The sequence below is a fragment of the Clarias gariepinus genome, chromosome 16 (assembly GCF_024256425.1).
Source record: "Clarias gariepinus isolate MV-2021 ecotype Netherlands chromosome 16, CGAR_prim_01v2, whole genome shotgun sequence".
In the NCBI taxonomy this organism is placed as follows: domain Eukaryota; kingdom Metazoa; phylum Chordata; class Actinopteri; order Siluriformes; family Clariidae; genus Clarias; species Clarias gariepinus.
Genome location: NC_071115.1, coordinates 25,039,313 through 25,065,338, shown reverse-complemented (window position 1 = coordinate 25,065,338; position 26,026 = coordinate 25,039,313). Strand labels below are relative to the sequence as shown.

The 26,026-nt window shown below is 39.4% G+C and overlaps 1 protein-coding gene across 1 annotated transcript in view; it reads left to right on the top strand.

Annotated features, from left to right (window-relative positions):
* Positions 1 to 26,026, top strand: part of LOC128544820 (putative methyltransferase NSUN7) — a 47,436-nt gene that overhangs the window by 10,907 nt on the left and 10,503 nt on the right. Inside the window, exons 3-11 of the mRNA XM_053515106.1 lie at positions 5,783 to 5,841; positions 13,819 to 13,958; positions 14,808 to 14,960; positions 16,281 to 16,464; positions 17,283 to 17,544; positions 17,676 to 17,819; positions 20,474 to 20,575; positions 25,202 to 25,322; positions 25,565 to 25,691. Coding sequence (XP_053371081.1) covers positions 5,783 to 5,841; positions 13,819 to 13,958; positions 14,808 to 14,960; positions 16,281 to 16,464; positions 17,283 to 17,544; positions 17,676 to 17,819; positions 20,474 to 20,575; positions 25,202 to 25,322; positions 25,565 to 25,691 — 1,292 coding nt within the window. The remainder of the gene's footprint in view (positions 1 to 5,782; positions 5,842 to 13,818; positions 13,959 to 14,807; positions 14,961 to 16,280; positions 16,465 to 17,282; positions 17,545 to 17,675; positions 17,820 to 20,473; positions 20,576 to 25,201; positions 25,323 to 25,564; positions 25,692 to 26,026) is intronic.

The following is a 26,026-nucleotide window of genomic DNA, read 5'->3' as shown; positions in this document are numbered from 1 at the left end:
GTATTCTTTATCCTGTACAAGCAGTTATAAACTTCGAGTCCACTTGTCCACTTAGAAGGAACAAAATCAAAGCAGCGGTGAAATCATGTAAGTGGTATCCTTCCAGTGTGACTCTGGCTCTCTTCCGGGATTTTATGAAGATATACATACATATACATATTAAAACGATATACATCATTACCTGGTTCCTCAGTAGTGAAAGCAAAGTGCTACTGAGCCTCTAGGAATTGAGGAGTGTGGATATTTAAAATGGTTGATGATGCTTATTCCATGGGGTTCTGAAGATCCGAGAGCGTAATCAAGCTTGCTCTTACAGCGTTGCTCCCGTAAGAATGACTAGCGACACAACTGAGATGTCACTAATGTAATGTCCATTGCTGTTGAAGTGTCGCATCGCTGGAAAGAAGTAATGCTTCACTCCGATGGCACAGAGGTACTCTTTAAAAACGATCAGTTAGTAACGGCTTGGTTTCTCAGATGTACAACTGATTACATCTCTTGCAGGAGAGACAATAAGCTCTGCCTGCGATGACAGATGAGAAGTAATGAGAACCGCTTTCCATGATCCATGCTTCCTGGTTTGAATCGCCTGGTTTTGTAACTGCTTGATTCCGCCTTGGTTTTATTCTTTGTAACCAATTTTAGTTAGTTTGTTTGTTTTTCCGATACCTGTACTTGATGTTTTTTTTTTTATGTTTCCTGGTTTAAATGTTTTGTTTTTTGGTTTTCCTCTGGTTCCATAATACTGTTTTAAGTAAAGTTTTCCGGTTTCTGTTCCCTTGTGTGGTGTGGTAGTGGTTAGTAATGTGGCCTCGCACCTCCAGGGTCAGGGTTTGATTCCTGCCTTGAGTCTTTGTACATGGTGGGTTTCCTCCAGGGACTCCGGTTTCCTCCCACAGCCAACAGACATGCAGATTAGGCTAATTGATGTTTTCAAAATTGCTTGTGGTTCGTCTGAATGAGCATGTACTTATGTGCCCTGTGATGGCTTGGCACCCCATCCAGGGTGTACTGTACCCTGCTGCATTTGTTTCCTTGTTTATGGTTTAAGAGAAGTGTCATCTGTGTATAATGGTTTCCCTGTTTTCTCATTTTCTGTTTCTGTATTTTCTGTCTGTCTTTCCTAGTTGAAGTGTTTTGTGTTTGTTCTCTGTTTTTTTGTGTTCAACTTTTTTAATGTTCTGTGACTCCTGGTTTCAAAATCATAGCTTATGTTGTTTGAATCAAACTTTCTATTTTTGTATTTCTTGTTTTTTATTTTGTATTTCCAGTTTTTATGTTTCCTGGTTTGTGTTCTTTGTTCCTAGGTGTATTTTTCCCCTTGGTCTCAGTGTTTGCATGTGTATTTTTTGGTTTCTGGTTTCTGTGTTTATGCTTTAAGAGAATAGTGTTTCTTGATCTATTTGATTGGATCCATCTGATTTAATTTAACACTGTTTCTTAGATTAGTCTCTTTGTTTTAGTCTTTTGATGTTTAAGTGTTCTGTAATTCCTGGTTTTCGATTTGCATATTATTTTATTTCTGCCACACACTGGTGGAATAAACATGATGTTCTTGCAGTCAGGTGGTGGAAAAAGTGCACTGCTTTTCAGACAGTGAAGTGTCTAAGGCGGTATGGTGGTCCAGTGGTTAGCACTGTCGCCTTGCACCTCCAGGGTCCGGGTTCGATTCCCGGCCAGACTTGATTGCCGTTTCTGTGTGCATGTCCTGCATCTGGTTAACAAATGCATCCCCCTCCCAGTAGGGGGTCACCTGCTTTGTCCCGTCTGTTTCCAGCTCTGGAAGAGGCCCCAAGTGTCCCTGCAACCCTGTCCAAGGCTAACCGGTATGGAATCTAAAAGGATGCTTCTTTCCATTTTCTCATCTGCATATTTTTTGGTGCTAGATGAACCAGAAACTGTGCTGAAGATACAAAAATATTGAACGTGTTGCAAGGCTAACATCACCATATTATTGGGTCACATTTTTTTTGTCGGATTTTATGTTGTGTTTCCCATGAGGACTGTGAGGGATCTAAGGCCTGCCAGGAATTCAAGGCTTTTTAGGAGAAGAGCTTAGGCTGGATAAGTGCCTGCAGCGGGAGAGAAAACAGAAAGAAGCGGTTTTTACGGCCGTCTTGCCCTTGAGCAGTACAATGGTGTCTCTGCGTGAAGCGCTTCAGTAAATATCAGCCTGCTTGTGATGTATAATCGTCAAGCACTTCTAAAGAACCTGATTAAAAGTCTGGCCTAGAGGGCCGTGTGTGTGTGTGTGTGTGTGTGTGTGTGTGTCTGATGCAGCAATAGATAGAGAATGTTTATGGGGTGGCAGGAATGGGTTGATATACTGAATGTGTGTGTAATGAGTACAAACCCTAAAGATAAAAAAGAATAATGGACCTGAGATGTTGTATTCATCTGTCACTGCCTGTTTTTCCTTCTTCCCTGTCTTTTGCTGTTGGTATTTTGTCCTCTCATTTATCACTGGCCTTCTGTAGCATTCTTGAGACCCAGCCAGCTCTGAACTCTCACATCCACATTCGGACACAGTTTCAACGGCTTGTTTTCCTCTGGAGTCTCCTGGAGGCACGAAATTCCTGTAGCCGTTCGCATTTTAAAAATCCGCACAACAGATAGATAGTATAGTGTGTGCTCTAGTGGGTGGAGACAATATGTAGTTGAATATCATGTTTCCCGCTTTTACCATTCAGTGTTTCATGATGCTTCCTGATTATGCTTTGAGAATGCTTTGGAATCTCAAGGTTACTTAAAGCATCAGTGCAGGTATTATAGTTTACTAAAAACATTTTGGTGGAATAAGGAAACTAAATGTGAATGAAAGTGTGCGTAGTGCGCAGTGATGGACTGTCGTCCACTCTGGATGCATTCTCGCCCTAACACTGAGTGTTCCTGTGATTCCAGATCCACCACAACCATGTCTAAGATAAAGAGCCTACGTGACAGATGATGAATGCATTAATGTTCTTGATGATTCTTTAACATCCATTTTTGCATTATCCGGATTTCCATAGGAGTTAAGCCTAGAGCTTGAAATTTCCAACTCTGCTGTGTCCTAGCCACCTATTAACTAGCAAGACCTGTTTAATATGAACCTGTGGAATATTATGGACTCCACATGCCTTTCATTTTGGACAAAGTTCACTTGACGTGTATCCTTTTAGCTGTTAGCGATGCCCTACATCATGCTTAATAAATATTTAACAAGGTCCAAAAGGTCCAATAAAATTTCCTTTGAGCCGAGATCGGATTTCATGTTTGTGTTAGGATTCAGATCTGCGGTTATATTCGCTCTGACCTGTGTTTTATCTCATAGTGGCACTTTACATCACTGCCTTTTACCATCACCACGGTTTCGGAACATATGAGATAAACTGGTTTTAAACTTCCCGCAGGAAGAGTAAACAGTACATTGTTCTGTCCATTTATCTTTGAAGGTTCAGTATTCAGGTTCAGAGCTTTTGTTTCTGTTTCTTTCACCCACAACAAGAAAAGAAGTCGCTCGATTATTGGTATATTAAAACTTTATCAATTTATCAAAAAAGCATTAGGGTCCGGATAGAACTGTCACCTGGTCCGGGTCTCGACCTTGGTCCATCGTTTAGTGATGCCTGATCTGCTGTACATCATTAATCCAGTGGTAGCTCAATAAACAGCTTAAATTGTTAATACGTTGGAAAGCAGTGACAGAATGTATTGCTTGGTGTGTTTGGTTGCAAGTCGTGGTGGTGTTGGAGCACCTAATTGTGATGTACATACAACATGAAGAAGCATTTGGCCTGCAGCCAAAGCACTGCATCCATCCTTCCAGTCTTGTGTGTGTGAACATTCAATCTGGAAAGTAAATTTATGATAACAGTTATCTCCAGTACCACTTGGCCCATAAGATCTTTGCCCTTCACCTCCCTATAATGCATTGATACACACACACAGACATGCACGCAGTAGTGATGGATGAGTCTCGAACAGATGAGTTATGTGTTTGTTCCTGTCGTTGTGGCAACTTTTCCCTCTAGTGATGGTCACATCAAAGCTGTCAATCAGAATAACGCTAACATACAAACGTGCACAAGCGCACACGTGCGCGTTCTCCGAGACTGAACGCACTCTTGCTCTCTCTTTCTATCCCTGCACTGCATTCTTCACTTTTTTATAGCTTGTAAAGGTTCCTTCGTTCTCTCCCTAAATTATCTCTTGCAGATCCTCCTCTCTCATCAGCCATTCTCCAGCTCTTTTCCGTTTCTCCTTTCTCTCGTTCCATCTCTCTAATCTCTCTCTCTCTTCATTTTTCTCCTACGATACATGATGGTCTTGTACCCTGTCCTTCTTTTTCTCCCTGCCACGCTCCTGTGCTCTCCTTCTTTCTCACCAAACCTTTATTTTTCCTTGTCATATGCTCTCTTTCTATCATTATTACCTCATTTTCCCTCCCTTTTTTCTTTATTGCTCATAAAATCCTATTTCCATTGCCTTTCTCTCTCACTTTCACATCTCTCCTACGTCATGCGCTTTTTCGTATTCTGTTATATTTTATGACGTGTAATCTCCCCTTCTCCTTCCCCTTGTCTCTTTCTCTTTATTACTCATAAAGTCTTTGCTCTCATCAAATATTCCGTTTCTCTCCCTCTCTGTCTCGTTTTTTCCCCAAGTGCTCTGGGAGACGCCGCTATTTTTTACGAGCTCTCGTTCCAGCCTGTATTCTACAGCCAGAGTGAAATAAAAGCACATGAAATCACAGATCACGCTACATCACCCTGACTGGTTAGGCTGCAAATGCCAATTCATGAGTGCACTGTAAAATCTTGCATGTTTTGAAACTTCACAAAGCTCCAGATGCCTGCTTTTATTTTTCATAGTAATGTTATGTCTCATTATTGCAGCTCGGAAAACTACAAAATGATGACAAAGAGCTTCAGGATCTGAACTGTGAAATATATAGGTGGCTTCTGGTTTTTATCTGCACGCATTATTGCCACATTTTTAATTGGAAAGTGTTGAATTATAGCTGTCAAATTTTAGAATTTAACCGTATTTCTTATGGGATAGAGGCTGTTTAGTTTTCAAGTACATACGCAGTACAAGTGCTGCAAAGCCACCAAATCATGATTTAATGAAAGACAGCCGTCATCTAACAGGAGCTAGAAGTTTTCTAATATGGTAACGTCTTGGAAGTCTTTAGCTTCACTTTTTTTTTTCTTAAAGAGGAAAAAACACTTTTTTCAATAACTTTAAAACTGAAATGATGACAGAAACTAATATGTTTTGTTGATGTAAAGTATCATGTTAAACATAACCATAAATTACATATAAATGTTTAATGTGTACACATGTAGATCTTTTTTTGTGCTGATGCTCATGCAGCATGCATGATTATCGAGATCATCAAACTAATTTAAATATTACACAAAGATACTCTGAGTAAAACAAAATGCATTTTTTAAATGATGTTTTTTGTTTATTTATGATTTCATCAATTATGGCATGTCGTCAAGGTCCTGAAGCTGCAAATTAATGATGGAGAAAGAGTATGCTATCTCCCACCCAGAGACCATGGCCCAAAATAAAAATGATTGGCCTTTCACAAATCACTCCAGTACAAGTGTAATAAAGCACTTCTCAACTCCATACATTGGAGTTCACTCTCATGTAATGTTTCATTACATAACTAAATACAATATTGGTTTCAGTTTCATGTGATGGATTCTTAAATAACATGGCACCACTGTGAGCAGTTTTTAAACATAGAATTAAAATATTGATTTAACAGCAAGTTTATCTTCCTCAGATCAGGAGCTATTGGAGGACATCATGATCGACAGCAGGTTCTACTTTTCTAAGCCACTGGTGAGTGTGACAATAAAAACTTTTAAATAAGTGTTATTAACTTGACATGCATGTTTAAATAGGTCTCTTTCATACCTCCTCGTTTGTTTCAAAATATGTACACTACATAATATTATTTGAGTGGACAGAAGCAAGGAATGCATGTGAAACGAAGTAAAAAAAAAAGCTAGTGGCAGCGTGTGTGTGTGTGTGTGTGTGTGTGTGTGTACTGTATGTGGTGAGAAAAGTGTACATTGACCATGACTATGCATTACTCTTCACCCCCAATATATTAATATATGCAGTATGACATTACCTAACTATAAATATACAAATCAAAAACTAACACAGTGATACCTCAGCAGACGAATTCCCAGCCTCACAAATTCTCACCTAAATGAACAGAAATTTTGCAAGAAATTTGCCTTGAACCGGCCACCGGCTAAGTTGCGCGTATATCCAGGAACCGTCCAAAACTTGTTTACGTCGGTGCACAGTCGAGCAAAGCCAATTTATGAATATTTGATGGGATTTTTGCATTTTATGCATGATTTAGTGAAGACACAGCACCGTAGGACCCAAGAATGCTATCAAGGATGGTAGCAAGAAGAAAACGGAGTCAATTTCAGTTTCGTTTTTAAAACAGTCTGTGCCAAAAGGAATCATAAATTAAGATTTAAAATTATATAGCTATCACCAGTATTCAATCAACGGATTTTATAATTAAATAATACTTCAATTTAAGCATACAGTATAGCTTTCGTCTTTATTAAACAGCTGCTAATAGAATAGCACTTGCCCCAGCTATATAATATTATTTCATATTTGTTCTGTTCTTACTGTGTTTCAGCGGGTTGTGCACAAAATTCTGTACAAACATTAAACACAGGAGCCAAAGCGTGTCTAAATCAGGCGCATGAAATCAAAATAAGTGAACTTATTTGGGGCGGGGGGGGGGGGGGGGGGGGGTTGGTTTATGTTAAATGTAAGAATTGAAATCTAGAGATGTGCGCAATGAGTGAATCCTGATGGACGTAATTTTGGTAATAACTCACCACTATGTCAACTCTGAACACATCCCAAAGTGACTGTATTTTTTTCAAAATCTGTGGCAAATCTTTTTAAGTAATTCATCATTGTATTATTGACAGATTGCCATTTATTGTTTGTAAGTTTACCTTAACTGTAAATCACTTATTCATCAAAAATTGGCTTATTGATTCATGAATCTTACTAACCAATAAAAAAGTGATTAAATTGCACAGTGTCTGCCATACAAGTCCCTATTTAAGCTGTTACTATAGAAAATTTAAATATATTAATATATTTCTTAATAATTTTCCTAAAAATTTGCCACAGCTTTTGAAGAAAATACATACTGCTTGTATCTACCAAAGAACTACCCCTTTCGAGAGATTATTGCTTCTTCTTTTAACTTTATGGTGTGGTTGGTGCATCGTCGCCCCCTACTGGACCGGAGCATGGAAGAGAAGATTAGCAGGAAAAAGGACTACCACTTTGTACAAGACATAACATTTAAACAATCAACAACGCAAGTTACACAGCATTTCAATGTGTAACATATATCACTAGTGTAAAATCTAGTATAAACAATTCTTTTTTTTACATGTGCACCTGTTTGATAAGATGAAGTTTTCCATAAGGGGCCTATGTGTTTCTGGCTGCCATAATGCTGCTCTAAGTGATAGCAGAAAATAGATTTTACATAATTACTGAAAACAATAAACAAATACGTTTTGTTCATTAATTAATACAAAAAAAAGAGAAATTATGAGAAAAAGTGGAATAAGATGCTCCTGCTCTTGACTCAATGGACACGTTTAGTTTCACCCTAGTGACTAACAATACCTCCCAGTAGTGTGTTTGAGTTGGCAATATTACCTTAAATTGCTATAATGATAAACAAACAACTAATGATCAGAGCTCTTACTCTGACTATGTCATGACCATTATGTGTCTCAAACATTTCTTTAAACTCATGCACATTTGAAAACTCTAGGACTGATACACCCCAGGTGTTAGCACTATGATGTCATCAGCAGGGGGATTTATGAAGGCATTCAGGAGAAGGTCTGTAAGCTAAACTCCTTTCTAATTGTGCATGAAATGCATGAAGTTTGCAACGTAAATTTTTTTGATGGTGTGTTAAATACATACACATATACACTATATATTCAGCTTCGACTGCAGCACGAAGCAGGAAGTGTATTTTAGCATTGAGTTATTGCTGTTGGTAAGACTTTAACTGCATAACCGATTAATCTTTCATCTGACTTACAGTTAATCACACACTGCATTTTATCCTCCAGCCAAATGTCCATCTGGCCTTATTAATCATTAAGGTTTCTGTGTGTGTGTGTGTGTGTGTGTGTGTGTGTGTGTGTGTGTGTGTGTGTGTGTGTGTGTGTGTTTAAAGAGCTAATGAATGATTGGTGTGCTCTAGCAGCATTCATGTCGCTCCTAATGGACTAATAATATTACAGAGCACGCCACGCTGACTCCTGCTTGCGTGTTTCCAGAGCTGTAAGCTTTAACTCATTACCTGTTACACTACATGACTTTTTTATCAGATAAAAAGATGATCTCTGCTTTAGGATTCAAAATCTCTTTTCACTGCTTGAGTAAACCAGGAGGTAGACATACCAATCTTAATGTCTGTGCTAAATTTGATTACAGACGGTAACGTATAAACCTGCTGAGATGAAATCCCTGTGGCGGCAATGAGATATGAGGTTGTATGAAGGGGTACACCTATGCAGAAACCATATGTCAAATTGATTCAGTTATGTTTAATTGCTGGAGGAAATACATAGGAAGCGTTGCATTAATCACACTGTGAGCACTCTTTCGATGTCTATTTTATAATTTAATGATAGTAGTCCTCAATTTTGAAAACAGTGCCAGATTAAGGATTTATAAACCTTGTGTAATGAGTATACGTTTTTATATGACAAACCAAAGAAATATTGCTATATTACTGAATGTTTTAGTAGCATTTACTTTCTAGTACTAATTAGTACTAAGGTTGATAAATGTCAATCAGGCATAAATTTTGTAACGCAGTTACAACAAAACTGATTACTGATGATACAAAACTTCGGAATGGTAAAAATTACAGAGGGCTAAAATGCCAGTGTGCCTACATTGCAAAATCTTAAAATTTGCAACTCTAATATTTTGTTCAACCGCCTTTAGGTTTGACTTCAGCATGCAGTGTGCTGACCAGTGTTGGGTGTAACGCGTTACAAACTTATATGTTAGAGTACTTGGATTAATTTTTTGATGTAACAAGTAATCTAACGCATCAGGTCTGCCATTTTAGTTCTCAGTTATTTAGCTATTTTTTCAAAAATGTAATCTGTTATTCCTAAAATTTATGTAATCCGTGAGCCAGAAAGCAGTGATTCCCAATCTGTTAGTGTGTGTGTGTGTGTGTATGAAAGTCGTCCTACAAGCCCCGCCCCCGGTAACCCCCCTCTGTTATTCCTGCTGTTATACCCCTATCTCATCTACGCGGTTTGACTATGCGAGGACCGACGCGCGGAAAGATGAAAACGTAATCACAGCGCCAAAACTTCCCCAGAAGCACTCTTTTACAGTTTGAATCCTGGAATAGGATTTAATAGATTCAGGTAGTCAGATTACTTTAATTTTATTGTTATATCAGATGTAGCCATGACTTCCCGTGGAATTTAAATGCAAACTGATAAGCGCGTTTTACAAAATGTACAAAGCCATCTCTTGAATTTTGGAATGGACTAAAATTATGTGTATGCGCAGAATTAAGGTGTGAGATAAAATTAAAAGTAAATTTAAAATCGAAAGTAGCATATCATCTCTTTCGGTCTGCGGATTGCGATGAAACAAAGTCTGTATGTTATCTTGATAAGTTCTACTCATCTTACATACAATGTACAGACACGCCAACTTTAAAGTTTTATCATATCTATAGAAGATAACATTGCTGAGCATAGACCTGATCAACTGAAGCAACGCAAGATTTCCAGAGGACACAGTGGACACTGTGCATGATGGTGCATCACTTCATGTGCTTCCATTCTCACCCTGAACGTGGATAGATTTTCGCTTAAACCACAATGAGAATGATGAAACAAGTATTTTAAAAATGCTGTCACGTATCGTTTAACACAACAATTCAACCTTGTCCTGTCAGCAGTGGTGCACATAATTGTGTTTGGCAGATGTAATATAGAAAAATTATAACCAGAAATAAAAAAAAAACACAGCAATGCTTTTACTGAATGTCAGCTCAATATTTCAGCCTGTAGCCCTATAACAATGCTCGCTGTCGTGTCAGCTAAAATCCAAACTTTTATGAAAAACAGCCACATGGTGCAAAAGAGTGCTGTCTGCATTTTAAAAAAACTCACGGGATTCATTAGCGTATAAACATGATCACAGTGCCAGAAACCGTGCCCGAGTCCGTTGGAAAAGGTGGTCTTGAGAGCGATACAATTTATTCGATCCATGCACGATTAAGCTGTATCGTTCTCGAGACCACCTTTTTTTCGCAGACTCGTAATCAGTGCCATCTGCCCCCACACACACACTTCTTTTGTGTTTAATCATGGCTTATAATCCAAGCAGGTGCATACTGCCACCTACTGTTTTGGAGAGTGTAAATACGCAAGTGTGCCCGAGAACGGAGACGGATATTAATATATCGCTGAGATACTCCATCAGAAAGCGCAAGGAGGTCAAATGTTCCCAGTAACATCTTGTATGTTCTTCATGCATAGTGCTCCTGGGGATGTTTAGATTTGGCAGGGGTTGTGTGTTTTGTAAGTCAAGTCAACCGCTTCAATATGGCATCAAGTACAGCAGCTAAAAACCCATTTCATGACCAAACATCATTGTTTCCTGCATTTCCTGTTTCACCTGCCATCTTGGTTTGTCCGAGCACCACCACCCCCTCCCCATCCAGTTGGTTTCGCCTGGTGCTCCAGCGCGGTGCTCCTAATTAGCTGCACCTGTCGTCAATTAACTCTGATCTCACTCTTCTTTATTTAAATGAGGTTCAGTTCGCAATCAATTTGCTAGTGTCTCCTTAAGGCAGTGTTTTGAGCTTTCTAGCCATCTGTCTATTTTTTTTTTCCCCCACTTGCCACTTGGATAGTGTACTTGACCCTACCCCTATGTTTTCGAGCTGCTCTCAGCCTGCTTCCTGTTGGTAATCCTGGCTACCCAAGTTTGCATATACAGTGTATAACATTACTCTCTGGATATCTGACCCTTGGACTGATAATTGTATTTTGTATTCTGCATGAGAGGTTTTGTTTCCTGATTGTATCCTGCAAGCCTGACCTCTGCCTGGTTGGACCCGTTTTCAGCCTGCGGCTTGCCTGTATGCCTGTCTGCCAGTTTATACAGATATATATTTACTGGATGTCTGACCTTGGACCGTTTATTGGATTTTGGACTTTGTCTGTCTGCCTGAGGTGTTTCATAACAACCTAGCAAGCAACGTTTGCTTTTTCTCCACCCTGCAACATCTGCACACTAATCATCAGTTAGTTTTCTGAACTGGTTTCTGCTCCCACCCTGGCAAACCTTTCACTGTATTTCAGTGTGACAATTTAGTCAATTCGTAAACTGCTGCGTTCTATCTCCAGCTCTTAGTCCTGAGCACAGCGAGCATCTTCAGCCCTCCCACAGCCTCTAGAGAAAGTTCTCCTGTCTCCACCTGTCCTAAAGTCTATATCTTCATTGTCTTACACAGTTCTTGCACTATAGAGAAGACTTTCTGTTGTCTTGCATTTGAGTCCACTTACAGCCACGCATACTCTTGTACCATTTTGAGTAGTAATCATCTTTGCCAGATTTGCAGATATGATTTGTATAAGTTTAAAAGGTACAGTAGTGCACTCATTTTCACAGGAAGAAAGATTATGCATGTTAACTGTATTGAATAATTTATTATGTGGGCATATTTATTTCGAGCATCACAGAAATTTGAAAAGTGTACTCCTAAAAAAAAAATAATAATAACAATAAGTTTTCATTCATCCAGTTAGTGAATACTACTGTATATACAGTGCTATGAAAGTGTTTGCCCCTTTCTGGGTTGTGCAAAACTACATTTTGTATTTTCTCGGGTTATCTTTGTGTAGGGCTCATAGCGAAATGTTTACATATTACTTATAGGAATGAAATTTTCTGGTAGTGAATTCATGTGTGAGAATGATTCCTCATGCTCCCGGAACCAAACTTTCCCAACTTGAGGAAGAGTGGAAACGTGGAAACACTACGCCAAAATGACCAAAAACTTGCAGTCAATCGCGATAAACCCTACAGTACATTACCGCCACCTCACAAAACCAGTGGGATATGGGTGTAAGACTCACTTTGTCAGACTTGCCAATTAATCCAACTTACAGTACAAACATCCTCCTGGAAGGTACAGTAAGTTGGAAGTTTACTGTATGCAGCTTTACTAAGTGTTCAAATGATCTCAAGTCATGATGTTTTATTTCTGACCACATTTTGTCCACAAATGTAAAGGTTCCGCACAGTCCTTACAGTTTGTAATAATTTGTTGGACAGTTCTTAACCCAATTCAAGTCATTTCGAATCTCCTTAATTGTTTTCAGCGCTTGATGCAGCCCAATAATTTTACCCTGATTTTTTGGTCAGGCAGTATATTATATTACGTACAGTATATGGTATTTTATACTGTATATAGTATAATATTTTGTCCAACGCTTACAATCTGTAGAGGGAAAAACTGGTTATGGTGAATTATCATCACTAGCTGTTGGTCTGTCACAACACAATACTTGTCACCTTTACAATACACAACATGCTTTGTGATATCAGTACAGTGGAAGTACTGTAGGCCGTACAGTTTAAATAATAAAAAAAATAAGAAACTTTAGGGGGAAGTAACCATCGAACAATTTTAAGGACTCAAAACAGTGCAAGGTTTATAACTGGCATTAAAAAAAAAGTTCTAAAAGACGCGATGACTGTTATTCCTGACCAAAGTTTATTGTGACAAACTATCACAATAGCAATGTTATATCGTCGTACTGCCCAACACTAATCATCACACCCCGAGAGTGAGCTGTCCATCAGATTTGATGAGGGAAGTCTCAGCTGTCTGTGTGATAAATGACTGTAACTGTGTGTGTGTGTGTGTGTTTAGGGTGTGGTTAGACTGCTTGAGACATGGGAGAGGATATGTGCCACACAGGCGCACAGACACACACACACACACTCCAGAGACACTATATGGCCATGGTGAATGATGAATTTTCATGTGTTACGACTTGGCGGGTTGTTACTCTGCATCCTGGGAGAGAACATATAATCAGCGCACACATTTTCACTTTCTCTCTCCATCTCTGTCCGTCCATCATTCTCTCATCCTTTAGCTCTGCCAAGCTCTCGTCGTATAAAACATTTTGGGAAAATATACATAATACAAGGCAAACCCGAGAAAACCTCACCTTCATAATTACAGCTTTGGTTCCATGGTAGTGACTGTCATAATATCATTGAAATTGGTCATTAATACCATTCTGTACCACATGGCACTGTGTGTGTGTGTGTATGCTTGTAAGTATAATCAGTTTCAGCAGGATTCAATCTGTTAGCTTACTGTTTAAACACATCCCATCAGGGAACACCGTTGCTGGGCTACATGTGGCGAGAAACCTCGGAGGTCCTTGTGCGTCCTTGGCAAAGGACAACTGAGACAATGAGAGAACGGACAAGGAGGAGGAGACTGGGAACTCTTTCAGGATACTCAGGAACTCTGTCATAATTTTAAAATGCATGAGCGTAGCAGTGTGTTAAGATGTTATTAGTTAATTGAATAATATTAAGGCTAAGAGAATTTACTATTTTTTTTGTTTCAAAACACATAAACCATGAAAATCCTCAAAGCCTTCTCATCTGATCTATACCAACCAATCTCTCTCTCTCTCTCTCTCTCTCTCTCTCTCTCTTTTTCAGCCGGACAATCTGATGAGTTTGGTGGCTGTCATGTTGTATGATTTGCAGGACCGTAAGTTCCTCCCACGTGAGCATCCGGCCAATTGGGATAAGCAGAAGGATGTGGATGAGGTCAGGGAAGTGGAAAACTGTCTGCTCAGGTAATGGGATAATGAGAAGACATTTCACAGATGCAGGGTCTTAGTGTTCTGAGGATGGCCAGACTGAGGTTTAAAACATTGTTCTGTCACTTAAATGGAAAACGGATTGGAAAATGGCACAGTGTGAAACTACTGTGTTTCGAGCCTGCAGGTACTAGATAATAGATGATAAGAGGAACTTGGCGGTGATGACAGTAACTCTGCGGTGATGGTAGTAACGTTCTGATTATTACTGTAACTGTATGTTATGACAGCAAATTTGCGATGATGAGAATAGTGATGTGGTAATAGTCACTTCCCGGTTGTATAAGTAGCTTTGCAGGTACTGTATGACAGTAATGATGGTGATGAGAGTCATTTTGTTTTGATGACAGTAACATTGCGGTAATGACGTTAACTTTTTGGGGATGTGATGGCTAACTTTGCAGTAATAACATTAACTTTGCGGTAACGACATGACATTTTTGGTGACGGTGATGACAGTAACTGGTAATGAGTCATTTTGTGTTGATGACATTAACTTTGCGGTGATGGTGATGACAGTAACATTGGATGGTGATAGTTGTATTGTGATAATGCCAGTAGCTTTGCAGAGACGACAGTAACTTTGTGGTTATAGTGATGACAGTTGCTTTGTAGTGATGACAGTAACTTGGTGGTGATGACAGTAACTTGGTGGTGAAGATAGTAACTTGGTGGTGAGACTTTGTTTTCTGTCCATATTACACTGAATATTTTTTCTTTAGCATTACTTCCCAGAATGATTTATTCCTTATATGATGCATGATTTGAGACAGAATGACAGATTCATGTCCCTTGCTTGTAAAGTTTGTTGTTATTGTGTCTCAGGTTTAAGACAAAGCTGGCAGCATCTTTGGCACGCTGCAGAATCAAACACAACCTGCTGAGCATCGACTGCATGCTGCCAGAGAGTGTCAGACAGAGGCAGGAGAGAGGGTCCAACCTACCCATCTATGCCTGGATTAATACACTGCACACCAGGCAAGCACATATGCGTGCACACACACACACACACACACACACACACACACATACACACAAGAGAAAGAGAGAGCATCTGACCTGAGTCAGTTTGAAATAAATAACATTGCAAAGTCCTTTATGACATGCCGGCTTTAAGGTTAACTGGAGGAGGTGGCATGAAGGCAGTGTGTGTGTGTGTGTGTGTGTGTGTGAGGATGTGTAAAATAGTTTATTGTCTTGTTTTGCTGCAGGGGTTCCATTAAGGCTGTTCTCCTATGTTTAACCTCCATTCCACACTGACGCATCCTATTTCATACACATCTCTGTGTGTTTGTGTGTGTGTGCGTGTAGTGTGTGTGTGTGTGTATTTGTGTGTGTGCGTGTATATCTGGGGATCGTAGCTCATGCAAACCCTCAGGCACACTGACCATGGGCCAATAAATCGTACTGAACCACAGACAGATGCAATCAGAGCTTGTGGACAACACGCGCACACACACACACACACACACACACACACACACAGATATCTCTCTATTTTTTAAATGCATGCTTTATACTTATAAATGCTTTTCTTTTTATGTGACAAATTTGTGAATGAGCTTCAGTTCTATAGACACGCCTTCTTGATTTACTCGTTGATTTAAGAACGGGATATAAAGAGGTTAATTTTCACGTTTCTGTAAAATTTGCTCATGCAAAACGTGTATACAGTTCAGCTGTCTAAGAAGTATTAATTACATTACATGCAAAGTAAAGAGAGAAAAATATGTCACGTGTGTGTCCGTGCTTGTGCGCGTGCTGTTGGTTCTCGAGGCAGTTCAGATCTCTGTAGACTTCAAAGAACAGAGGATACTGTGCTTCAGTACCAGTCAAAAGTTTGGACACAAGTTTGGATTTATTTCTCCATTCTAGAAATACTGCATTTTGCAACTATGAAATAACACACATGGCATAAGGTAATTAACTAACACCAACTACAGTCAGTACGAAGGTCATGAAGACATAAAGGTCAGCTGATCTAAACCAATTCTAACAAGAACAGTATTGTGTCAAGTGCATTTGCAAAACCCATCAAGCACCATGATGAAGTTCATTTAGAGTTACCAGCCTCAGAAATCAGCCGTTATGAAGGATTTACAGAGCATACTGTACTGTAAGTAGCAGACACACCTCATAACTAATGTAACATATCATTCTTGTCCCGTTCAAGAATGATATGTTATACAAAGACACACTGCTTTGTAGAATCTGTAGAAACTCTCATACACTGTCATGACTGATTTGGGTGCCCATTTTCCAATATAAGCTTTTTACACAAACCTTTTCTCTGTGCAGTATGCACGAAGTGTGTGACGTGTTGAAGGCCGATGGATTCTCCCAGGTGAAATCAATCGCTCAGCTGAAAGGACAGGCGTTCTGCGAGGACACACACTGCCTCGACCTGCTGGTGTTTCCCTCATGTGTGAAAAGACTGCTACACAAACTGAACCTGCTGAAAGACTGCAGGATAATCGTTCAGGTGAATATGCATGTCCACAACAAACACATGGTCCAACCATAGTGTTCCCAGGCAACATGCTCGTCTCGGTCTTATCTGTTCAATAGATATGTATTTAGTATTGTAATCACTTGACATTCCTTTTTTCAAATTGGTCTCAAAAGTCTCAAAACTTGACAATTTTTCCTGCTCTCACCACATCAAACTTTAAGATTACCTGTCCAATTGCATCCTAATAAATCTTGATATATAACAAGAAAGTCAATAAGGTATTAAAATACAGGTGGTGGTGGTAGCTTCGCAGCTTCAGGACCTGGACGACGCGCCATAATTGATGGAACCATGAATTACACGCTCTACCAGAAAATCCTGAAGGAGAATGTTCGACCATCAATTTGTAACCTCAAGCTCAAGCGCACTTGGGTTATGCAGCAGGATAATGATTCGAAACACACCTCTAAATGGCTCAAAAATGAAAAATAAAGGTTTTGGCGTGGCCTAGTCGAAGTCATCAAAGTGTAGATCTGATTGAGATGCTGTGGCATGATCTTAAAAGGCAGAAAACCCTCCAATGTGGCTAAATTAAATATCACTCTGATTAAAAAAGTGGGCCAAAACTCCTCCACAGCGTTGTGAAAGACTCATTGCCAATTCGCTTGATTGCAGTTGTTGCCGCCAAAGGTGGCACAACCAGTTATTAGGTTTAGGGGAAATTACTTTTTTTCACACACGGCCAGTCTGGTTTGGACGATTTTTTTCAGCTTTAATGAATAAAATCATTATTTAAAAACTGCGATTTGTGTTTACACAAGCTATTGTTTGCGCTGTTGTGTTTGCAGGATAAGTCGTGCTGCATTGCTCCGTGGGCACTGCGCCCCTTGCTGGTTCCGGACGGAGACGTAATCATGGCGGGATCGTTCTCCGCAGCCACCGTGGCTCATACAGCTGCCATCGTCGCTGCTGCACACACTGCCATGTACACGCTTCCCCACTGCAGCACACAGGCTCGCAGCAGCATGCGGGTGTTTGCGTGTGTGGAGGGGTGCTCGAGTGCTAAGAGAGATGAACTGCAGGAGGTCCTCTGCAACATGGGCTGCAGCAGTAAGTGTGTGTGTGTGCTTCAGATTTGAATATGCAATGCCTTATAGACATGATCTATATTAAATTTAGTAAATGGTAAATACAAGATACAAGCGCTTATGTGTTTGCTTGTGTGTGTGCACACGTTTCAGACGTGAAGCTGCTACCCAAGGCTTTCCACAATCTGGATGTGTGTGACACGCGTCTGCAGAAGGTTCAGCTCGTCCTGCTGACTCCGCAGTGTTCTCTTTCTGCAGTCTCAAATCCTGTAGACTACCTGCTGCGGGAGAACGGAGGTACACACACGCATCAGGAATCGCTTTTGATTTCATCATCCAGCAAACGCTCATGCATTGTATCTAAAACAGAATCCTATAATTCTACAGCAACTCCTCATACACACTGTTCACTTTCAAAGCCAGAACATAATGCATCGTGGTCCGAAGGTCTTAAGGAACATCGTTTGAACACTTGTGATGGGTTGTTGTGTTTTAAGTACTGCAGCCATACTACTGTATATGCCAAGCAATTTATTAAACAGTGACATCATCCTTTTTATCCATAGACAGTATGGTTACTTCCAGTGTTACTTTGGACACACTTGTAATTCCATGAACTTTCCTGAGTTATATTTCTTTCTACTGTACATTTCTTGTAAAACAATGCTGAAGGCATCCAAAAAAATACAATTATCTCCTCTGAAAAGTTAATATTGAGACGTGTCTGCTCTGTAAATCATTCATAACGGCTCTAATATGAAGGTGCTGTTAGTTAATTGATGATTTCTGAGGCTGGTGACTTTAAATGATCTTCTCCTCTGCAGCAGAGGTAAGTTGTGGTCTTGCTTTTCTGGGATGATCCTCAAGAGAGCCAGTTTCATCATGGTGCTTGAGGGGTTCAATGCACTTTACAAAACTGTTTTTGCCAGAACTGTTCCAGAACAGCTGACCTTCATGTCGTAAATTACAACTGACTGTTTTCTTTGTTACTTAAATACTTAATTACATATGTATGTCATAGTTTTGAAAAAAGAAATCCAATATTTTTTTAGAATGTACAAAATAAAACCAAACTTAAATCCAAACTTTTAACTCGTACTACAGTACATACAGTTTATATAAACAGTTTGACAGCAAAATGAGATATGTCCAATTCAGTAGTTTTTAGGAGCGATTTTTTTGTATATTTTAAAAGAAGCATTGAAAGCTAGTAGAAAATATTTTGTGAGTTGTTTCTTTGAGTCACAAGGGTGTTAAAAGGCACAAATTCCACAATTTTAATTAAAAAATGTTGTGGTTATCTTATAGTAAAAATAGTGCGATTTCTTAGCTGATTTTGTTTAGTATCGATAATACTTTTGGTTTAACTTTAATTTAAAAAAATACTTTAATTGATTGTGTTTTTGTAGTGAATTATTCACGCTACTTCACACAACAAGGAAAGGGTTGCACACAAAAACCTTTTTTAAATTCTAAAGTTTTTTTATACAGTAGATCATGAGAGTCATTAAAATCAACACGGGATGCGTCATATAAGGTCTGATTTGCCATTAACCAACGTAATCAATGTCTGTGGTCTCATAAGCATCTAATACAGTTCCGAAATCCCAATTGAAGACTGGGAGCAGACTAACCAGATATATACACTACTGTTCAAAAGTTTGGGGTCACTTGCAAATTTCTTTGTTTTTCTTTAGTGATTTATTTTCTACATTCTACAACAATACTGTGGATTTCAAAATTATAAAATAACACATATGGAATTAGGTAATTACATAACAACAACAAAAACAACAGTTAGTTGTTATTTTAAGACACAGAGGTCGGCCTTTCTGTAATAGTTCTTGCAAGAACAGTATTGTCAAGTGCATTTGCAAAATCCATCAAGCACCATAATGAAACTGGCTCTCATGAAGGCCATCCCAGGAGGGCGAGACCAAAACCTACCTCTGCTACAGACAAGAAGTTCATTTAGAGTCATCAGCCTGAAAAATGATCCATTAACAGCACCTCAGATTAGAGGCGTTATGAAGTCTTTACAGAGCAGAAGTAGCAGAAACATCTCACTATTAACTGTTTAAAGGAGATTAATGCATTTTTGCACGCCTTCAGCATTCCTTTACAATGTAGAAAGCAATAAAAATCAGGAACGATCATGGAGTTAGAAAGTGACCCCAAACTTTTGAACGGTAGTGTATCTTGTACATGAAGCGCTTGCTCGTCTCTTGAGTGTTGTGGCGTCATTTCTCTGCTTAATTGTCTTTCAGAAATATTACTTTTGTAAATATTGAAGTGCATCAAATGCAGCCAAACCAGTACAAAAAATGTTTTGTTATGGACAAGCATGTGTGCTTGCTCTGAGCTCATTTTGTAGTAAAACTGTTCAACTATTTATTGAATTTACTTATTTATTATCTTTGTATTAACTCAACTGTATGCTTGGATTGAATGGTGTTCGGTTTGGTTTTTCCAAAATTTTCCAAAAAAATACACGTATTGTATTAAATATTCAAATTGCACATATTTTCTGGTCCTTTCTCTTATTTTACAGTGTTATTTCAGCATAAATGAGAATAACGATTCCATTTTTACTGTTAACGTCTCGCTGAACTCCATCTAAGCCTTGGCACAGCTTCCTCTGGGAGTCAGCCATCCTCCATGCTCTTTCATCTTTAATGAGCGGGATGCATGGGATGCTGCTTTGGAAATCATTTACCCAAAACACAGAAGCGTAGAAGACAGCTGTCCGTATTCTTTTATAAAATTCTGCTTATTCAGAAAGCCTCCTCCCACATGAACACTAGTCGAGTGTGTGTTTATGATAACAGGGTTATGTGTTGATTATCTCTATGATATTGTATAATCAGCACATGCCTAATTACACTGTAGGCACACAGATGTACATATGACAATATTGTGTGTGTTTGTGTGTGTGTGTGTGTGTGTTTTAGACAAAGAGCTGCTGCAGGATCTGTCCCAGGGCTCTGTCTCACAGTCCAGACTGCACACACTCGTCTCCCAACAGAAGCGAGACCTTCACCATGCCCTCCGCTGTAAGTGTGTGTATGTGTGTGTGAGACACAGAGAGAGAACAATATATTTAATCAATTAGTTAACTCAAGAGAAGGAAAGTTTAATTGGAAGTTTGCATTGACCTAAAAATTGATTTGAACCCAGAACTGTAATGAAACTTTATAACCCACCAGTGATTCTCTCTCTCTCTCACACACACACTCTGTGTGTGCGTATGTGTGTCGTGTTCTCTTGTCTTCAATTTCATTATTCTATGTTCACTTTTTGTTTGATGTGCTACTTAACAACCTCACGTCCCGAGAGAACAGGATAATCCTGAAAGTGTGTGTGTGTGTATGTGTGTGCGAATGCGCGCGTGTGAGTGTGTAAGTGCACTGCAGTGTTAATCAGAGGGTTATCGAATGTACAGGTCCTAGTGTTCACCTACGCAGCTCGTTAAAATGCTGTTAATTAACAAGCAGGTGATCAATTTCAGCCAATCAGTAAAGAGTCACGATCTACTACTGGAGATTTTGTGTGTGTGTGTGTGTGTAGGTGTGCGTGTGTGTGTGTGTAGGTGTGCGTGTGTGTGTGTGTGTAGGTGTGCGTGTGCGTGTGTGTGTGTGTGTGTGTATGTACATACACACCCAGGAAGACGCAGCATCAGCAGAATTTCTCTTGTGGAACGTAAACTCAAACCCACACACACACACACACACGTACTCATACACACAAGAAGTCTAACCTCCGGCTTATTTTGTGCGCCCAAATAAACATTAGCTATATTAGCTAACACTAGCTAAAAATTTCGCTGATGCTGCGTCTTCTTGGGTGTGTATGTACATACACACACAAACTCACTTGGTTCACGAGTACCGAGTATCATGTTTCACGCATGCGCTTCTTGTTTTGACTCTGAGCATCACGTGATCACAACTGAGCCAATGTTTTTTCTTTCTCTCTTGCGCTGCGGAATTGTGGGTAATCGTCTCCCCTGCTGGGTCTTAGTGCGCGTCTCTTACTGGTATAATCAACATCCGTGCACGCGTGTATTGTTTACTATAACATGTGTAAAGCAAAAGCACGTGTAAAGCAAAAGCAAGTCTCATTAGAGAAGTTAAAGATCCATTTTTCTCTCTCTGAATCAGCCTGCTCTTTGTATCTGTGTGCCCGCGTCATTGGACACTGTGCCACACACACACACACACACACACACACACACACAGACCCCTCCTACTTTCGCCTTTAGAGAGACACAGACACACTCTTTCTCTCTGCTCTACACAGAAATACTGCTCTGTCGCGATTCTGTTTAAGGGCAAAGTGCATGTTAATTTGTTTTATTTTTACTTTACAGCAGTGATTTCGTTAATGTGTCGCTCAATCAAGTGTTTCGAGATATTTCTTGTTTATTTTTCCGATAAAACAGCGTTTCCGTTGTGTGCGCACGTGTGTGTGCAAAGAGTGGAGGAATGGTAACTGTGTAAGACGAGAAGGGGGAGAGGGGGAGGGGCTCCTTACTTTAGATTCACACACACACAGCGCCTGCGCGCACAAACGGAAACACATATTTAAAGTGCAGGGTAATTTGTTTTATTTTTACTTTATATTTTGTGTTAATTATTTTATGCATTTTTTTTTTTTTGGCCTGTGAAACGAATAATTTGAGTTTCCATTATTTTTATGGGAAAATTTTATTTGGTTTACGAGTGTTTTGGAATACGAGCCTGCTTCTGGAACTAATTATGCTTGTAATCCAAGGTTCCACTGTATCTAGACACAATTCCTAGAGACCTTATGGATGAGCAGAAGGACGGACTGCCTTTACTGAGCAAACTGCTAAAAACAGCTAATTTCTATCTTATATGATTACGAGGATATGAGTCTGTGTACTGCCTGTGTCTTCGAGTGTGTGTTTGTGAGTCAAGGGGCGTGCCACTTACTGTAGCTGCCCCTCCCCCCTGCACTAAAAACTCACAGGTACAGAGAATGTATCCAGCATAAACATCCAACTTGTCTAATAAATTTTCATTTGTGTAGTTCACAAACCAAGTGCAGCAGGGCACTTTTCCCAAAGTGGTTAAAAATATTTTTTTGCTAAAAATCAGCCATGATAAAGAATGCATTAATTTCAGCGCTTGATTACTCCTAAAGAGTTTGACCAATCTACTCCATTAGTTTTGTTTAAGCATTTGTTTTACAGTGGTAACACCAGCAAACAAATTTAGTTCATTCCGGAGGCGAGTTCTTAAGACGAAATTTTGTATTGCAATATGCATTTTCCCATGGGAAATAATGTAAATGCAGATAATCCCTCCCAGCCACCCCAAAATATTACCAAGATTACCAATTTCCAACACCATAATCGTATTTTTTCATATTACAACATTCAAAACTTTTTGAAAAGATATAAATAAAGTGAAATCTAAAATAAATAGACATTAAACCTCATTTAACCTTAATTTATGATTCCTCATGGCACCGGCTGCTTTAAAGACAAAACTGAAAGTGGCTCCCTCTTCTTCTTGCTACCAACCTTGCTTCTTGCACAATATGCAAAAAACCCACCAGAAATACATGAACTCATGTTTTGAACAACTAGCACATAGGGGCAAGCCGGTATTCAGTGCAGCTGGGTTTCGGTCACTCGTATGTCGAAAATGCTACATATACATATACATATTTCTTGCAAAATTTCTGTTCTTACAGCGAAAATTCTTACGGTGGGGCTTTTTTTTGTATGAGAAGGTACCACTGTATAGGCATTTGGGGAAAGGTCCAAAATTGAACCTAGATTTGTACAAGAGAGGAAACAGAAGTAGTTTTGTGTTGAATAAGTCAGTGCCCACTTCTAACCTGTCATAGACTAGAATGGAGAATTTCTGCCTCCATGAACCAAGGTGTTTATTTTGCATTGTGTTTATCACTTGAAAGTGTGGCATTTTAGACCACAAGTGTATCTGTCCCCAGGAATCAGGAGGTCGAGCTGAACATTTTGATACAAGTTATATGGGGTCTGAAGTGACAGCACTGGTATTCTAGGGAAAAACAATGCAGGTCCTCTTGCTTGGAAAAGTAATAGCACCTTTCTATCAGATCACTCTACTAGGTCAAATGTTTGATTTCCACCTTGGGTCTGCAAGAGTGGAGTCTGCATGTTCCCCCTTGCTTGCTGGGTTTCCTCCCATAGTCCAAAGACATCCAGATTAGACTAATTGGTGTTCCCTAAATGCCTATTGTGTGTGCGTGTGTATGTGCCCTGCAAAGAACTGGCCTGTCCAGGGTGTACCCCGCCTTGTGCCCTAACTCTCCTGGGATAGGCTTGAATGGTGGACAGAGGCAGACCTGCCAGGAGTGAGTTGCAGTATTCCAGTCTTGAAATAACAAGGGATCTTTTAAAAATTATGTTATACTTCTGTCTGTAGTTACATGTAACATTGTCAAACACATATACAACCTTAAAAATATAAATATAACTGCTGAGTAAAAGGCTTCGTCTGGTGCTTGTGAACTGAGACCTCAAGATTTAGTTTGTATCGAAGTCTGTCAGTGGCCTCTCGCTGAATCTCTGCTTCAGGGACTTATCGGTGGACAGATAAATCAATGAGTCAAGGAAATTCTGCTGGCCTTGCAAGGAAACAAATCCTTACCCATTGTTCAGTCTTAGGCAATTGATGAGTTTTCTGGACAATAGTCCCAAAATTGTAAAGATGAGCCTAAAACAGTGGTAGAAGTAAAGGAGTCCTGTAGTGTGTGGCAAATCATCCACACAGCAGAGCACAAGCATATACAGCATATACTGTACAGAGCGGGCCAAAATTCTGGATGGATAGGCAATTGTGCTACACTAAGATGGCTACAAAAATACCAATAGAAGTTCGTCACAATTTATTTTCCCTTTCTTTGTGGTCATCTGAAGTCAATTGTCTATCGGAATTGGCCCCTAAATAATCGTTGCACTAAAGAAGGAACATCAGTTGTGATACATTATGAAATGTTCAAAGGTCTTGTATTCAGCGGATACACACATGCTGCGAAGAGACAGAGGCTCATCAATTTTAGCATTTGTATCCAGTATATACACTTTTAGATGTTATACAAACCTGGGGTTGTGATCTCACCGCCCAGTACAGCTCACAAGAGAGAACTGCAACAGCATTAAAAGAATCGGAAAAGCTAACAATTAAAAATAGGAGGAGTAAAGATAACTATGTAATTACTTAATATGGATCCCTTTAGATAGGCTTGCAATAACAATATAATGCTAACATAATTATAACAGACTTTTTGAGCATGTTCGCAGCAAGATTGAAGCTGGGTTAATTAACACTGCGGTAGCGCTGACACTGGAAACTTCTTTTAAAAAATCCAAATAAGCAATTATAAGCATTCATTTGCAGTGCATTTCCAATATGTAGAGTGTATGCCATACTAGCCGCTTTCTAAGTCTTTACTATAAAAATTATAGTGATGTGATAAAGCAAGCAAATTAACGGAAACCTGTTCTGGCCAATCAGAAGTGAGGATTCAAGAGCACTGTGGCATCATGTAATTACACTCTGCCTGTCGCGTTAAATACTACTCACTAGTTCACTTAACTCACTGTTAATTCCTGTTATGGTTTTGCCTCACATAAATGTTTTTTTATTTGCAATATTATTTCACAGTTCCTAAAGTGCAAGTCGTGGTGTACTCCACCTGTTCCTCACTTCCAGAGGAGAACGAGGAAGTCGTGAAGAGCGCTCTCACACACACAGAGCAGGAAAACTCCAAACTACAGCCTTTCATGTACGTGTTTGTGTCTCAGAGTGTGTATGTGTGTGTTCTACATACTCTCCATCGCAGACTTCTAATTTTATCAAGCTGTGTGTGTTTTAGAAAAAAGCTATATATATGCTAATACTTATGGCTCATGTTTTGATTATAAATGACCACAATGTCAATTTTAGGACTTTTTTCCAATGCAATGTGTAGTCAACTACTGTACAGTATGTGTACTGTATATATGTGTGTGTGTGTGTGTGTGTTAGGCTTAGCCACGCGTCCAATTTACGATGCGATCCAGAGGACGGCAGTGGAGAAAAGAAGCCTGACTTTTTCAGGCTTGAAGCTTCTGATCAGAGTAACGGCTGCTTCTTAGCGGTACTCACGCGCAAGGTTTGTTACGAACTTACACACATGCACACACGCTCACAGTGCTTTATTTTGAATCCTGCCCTTACATACTGTACCTGACAGACTTGCTCATTGGGATCAGAGGATATCAGGGCTGAGTAGCAAAATTCCTGGTCTTAATTTCCTGCCAATTAACATAAAAGCTAATACATAAATTATGTTAATTTAACTTCAAACGTTTCCCTAGAAGTCATTTGTGTTTAAAGTTATGTGTAAGAGGTTAGCCATTATATAATGAAAAATCAGCTAACAATAAACTAACAATTGATAAACCAACAATTTTTCTGCTTCTTTACCAGTGTTGGGTGTTACGCGTT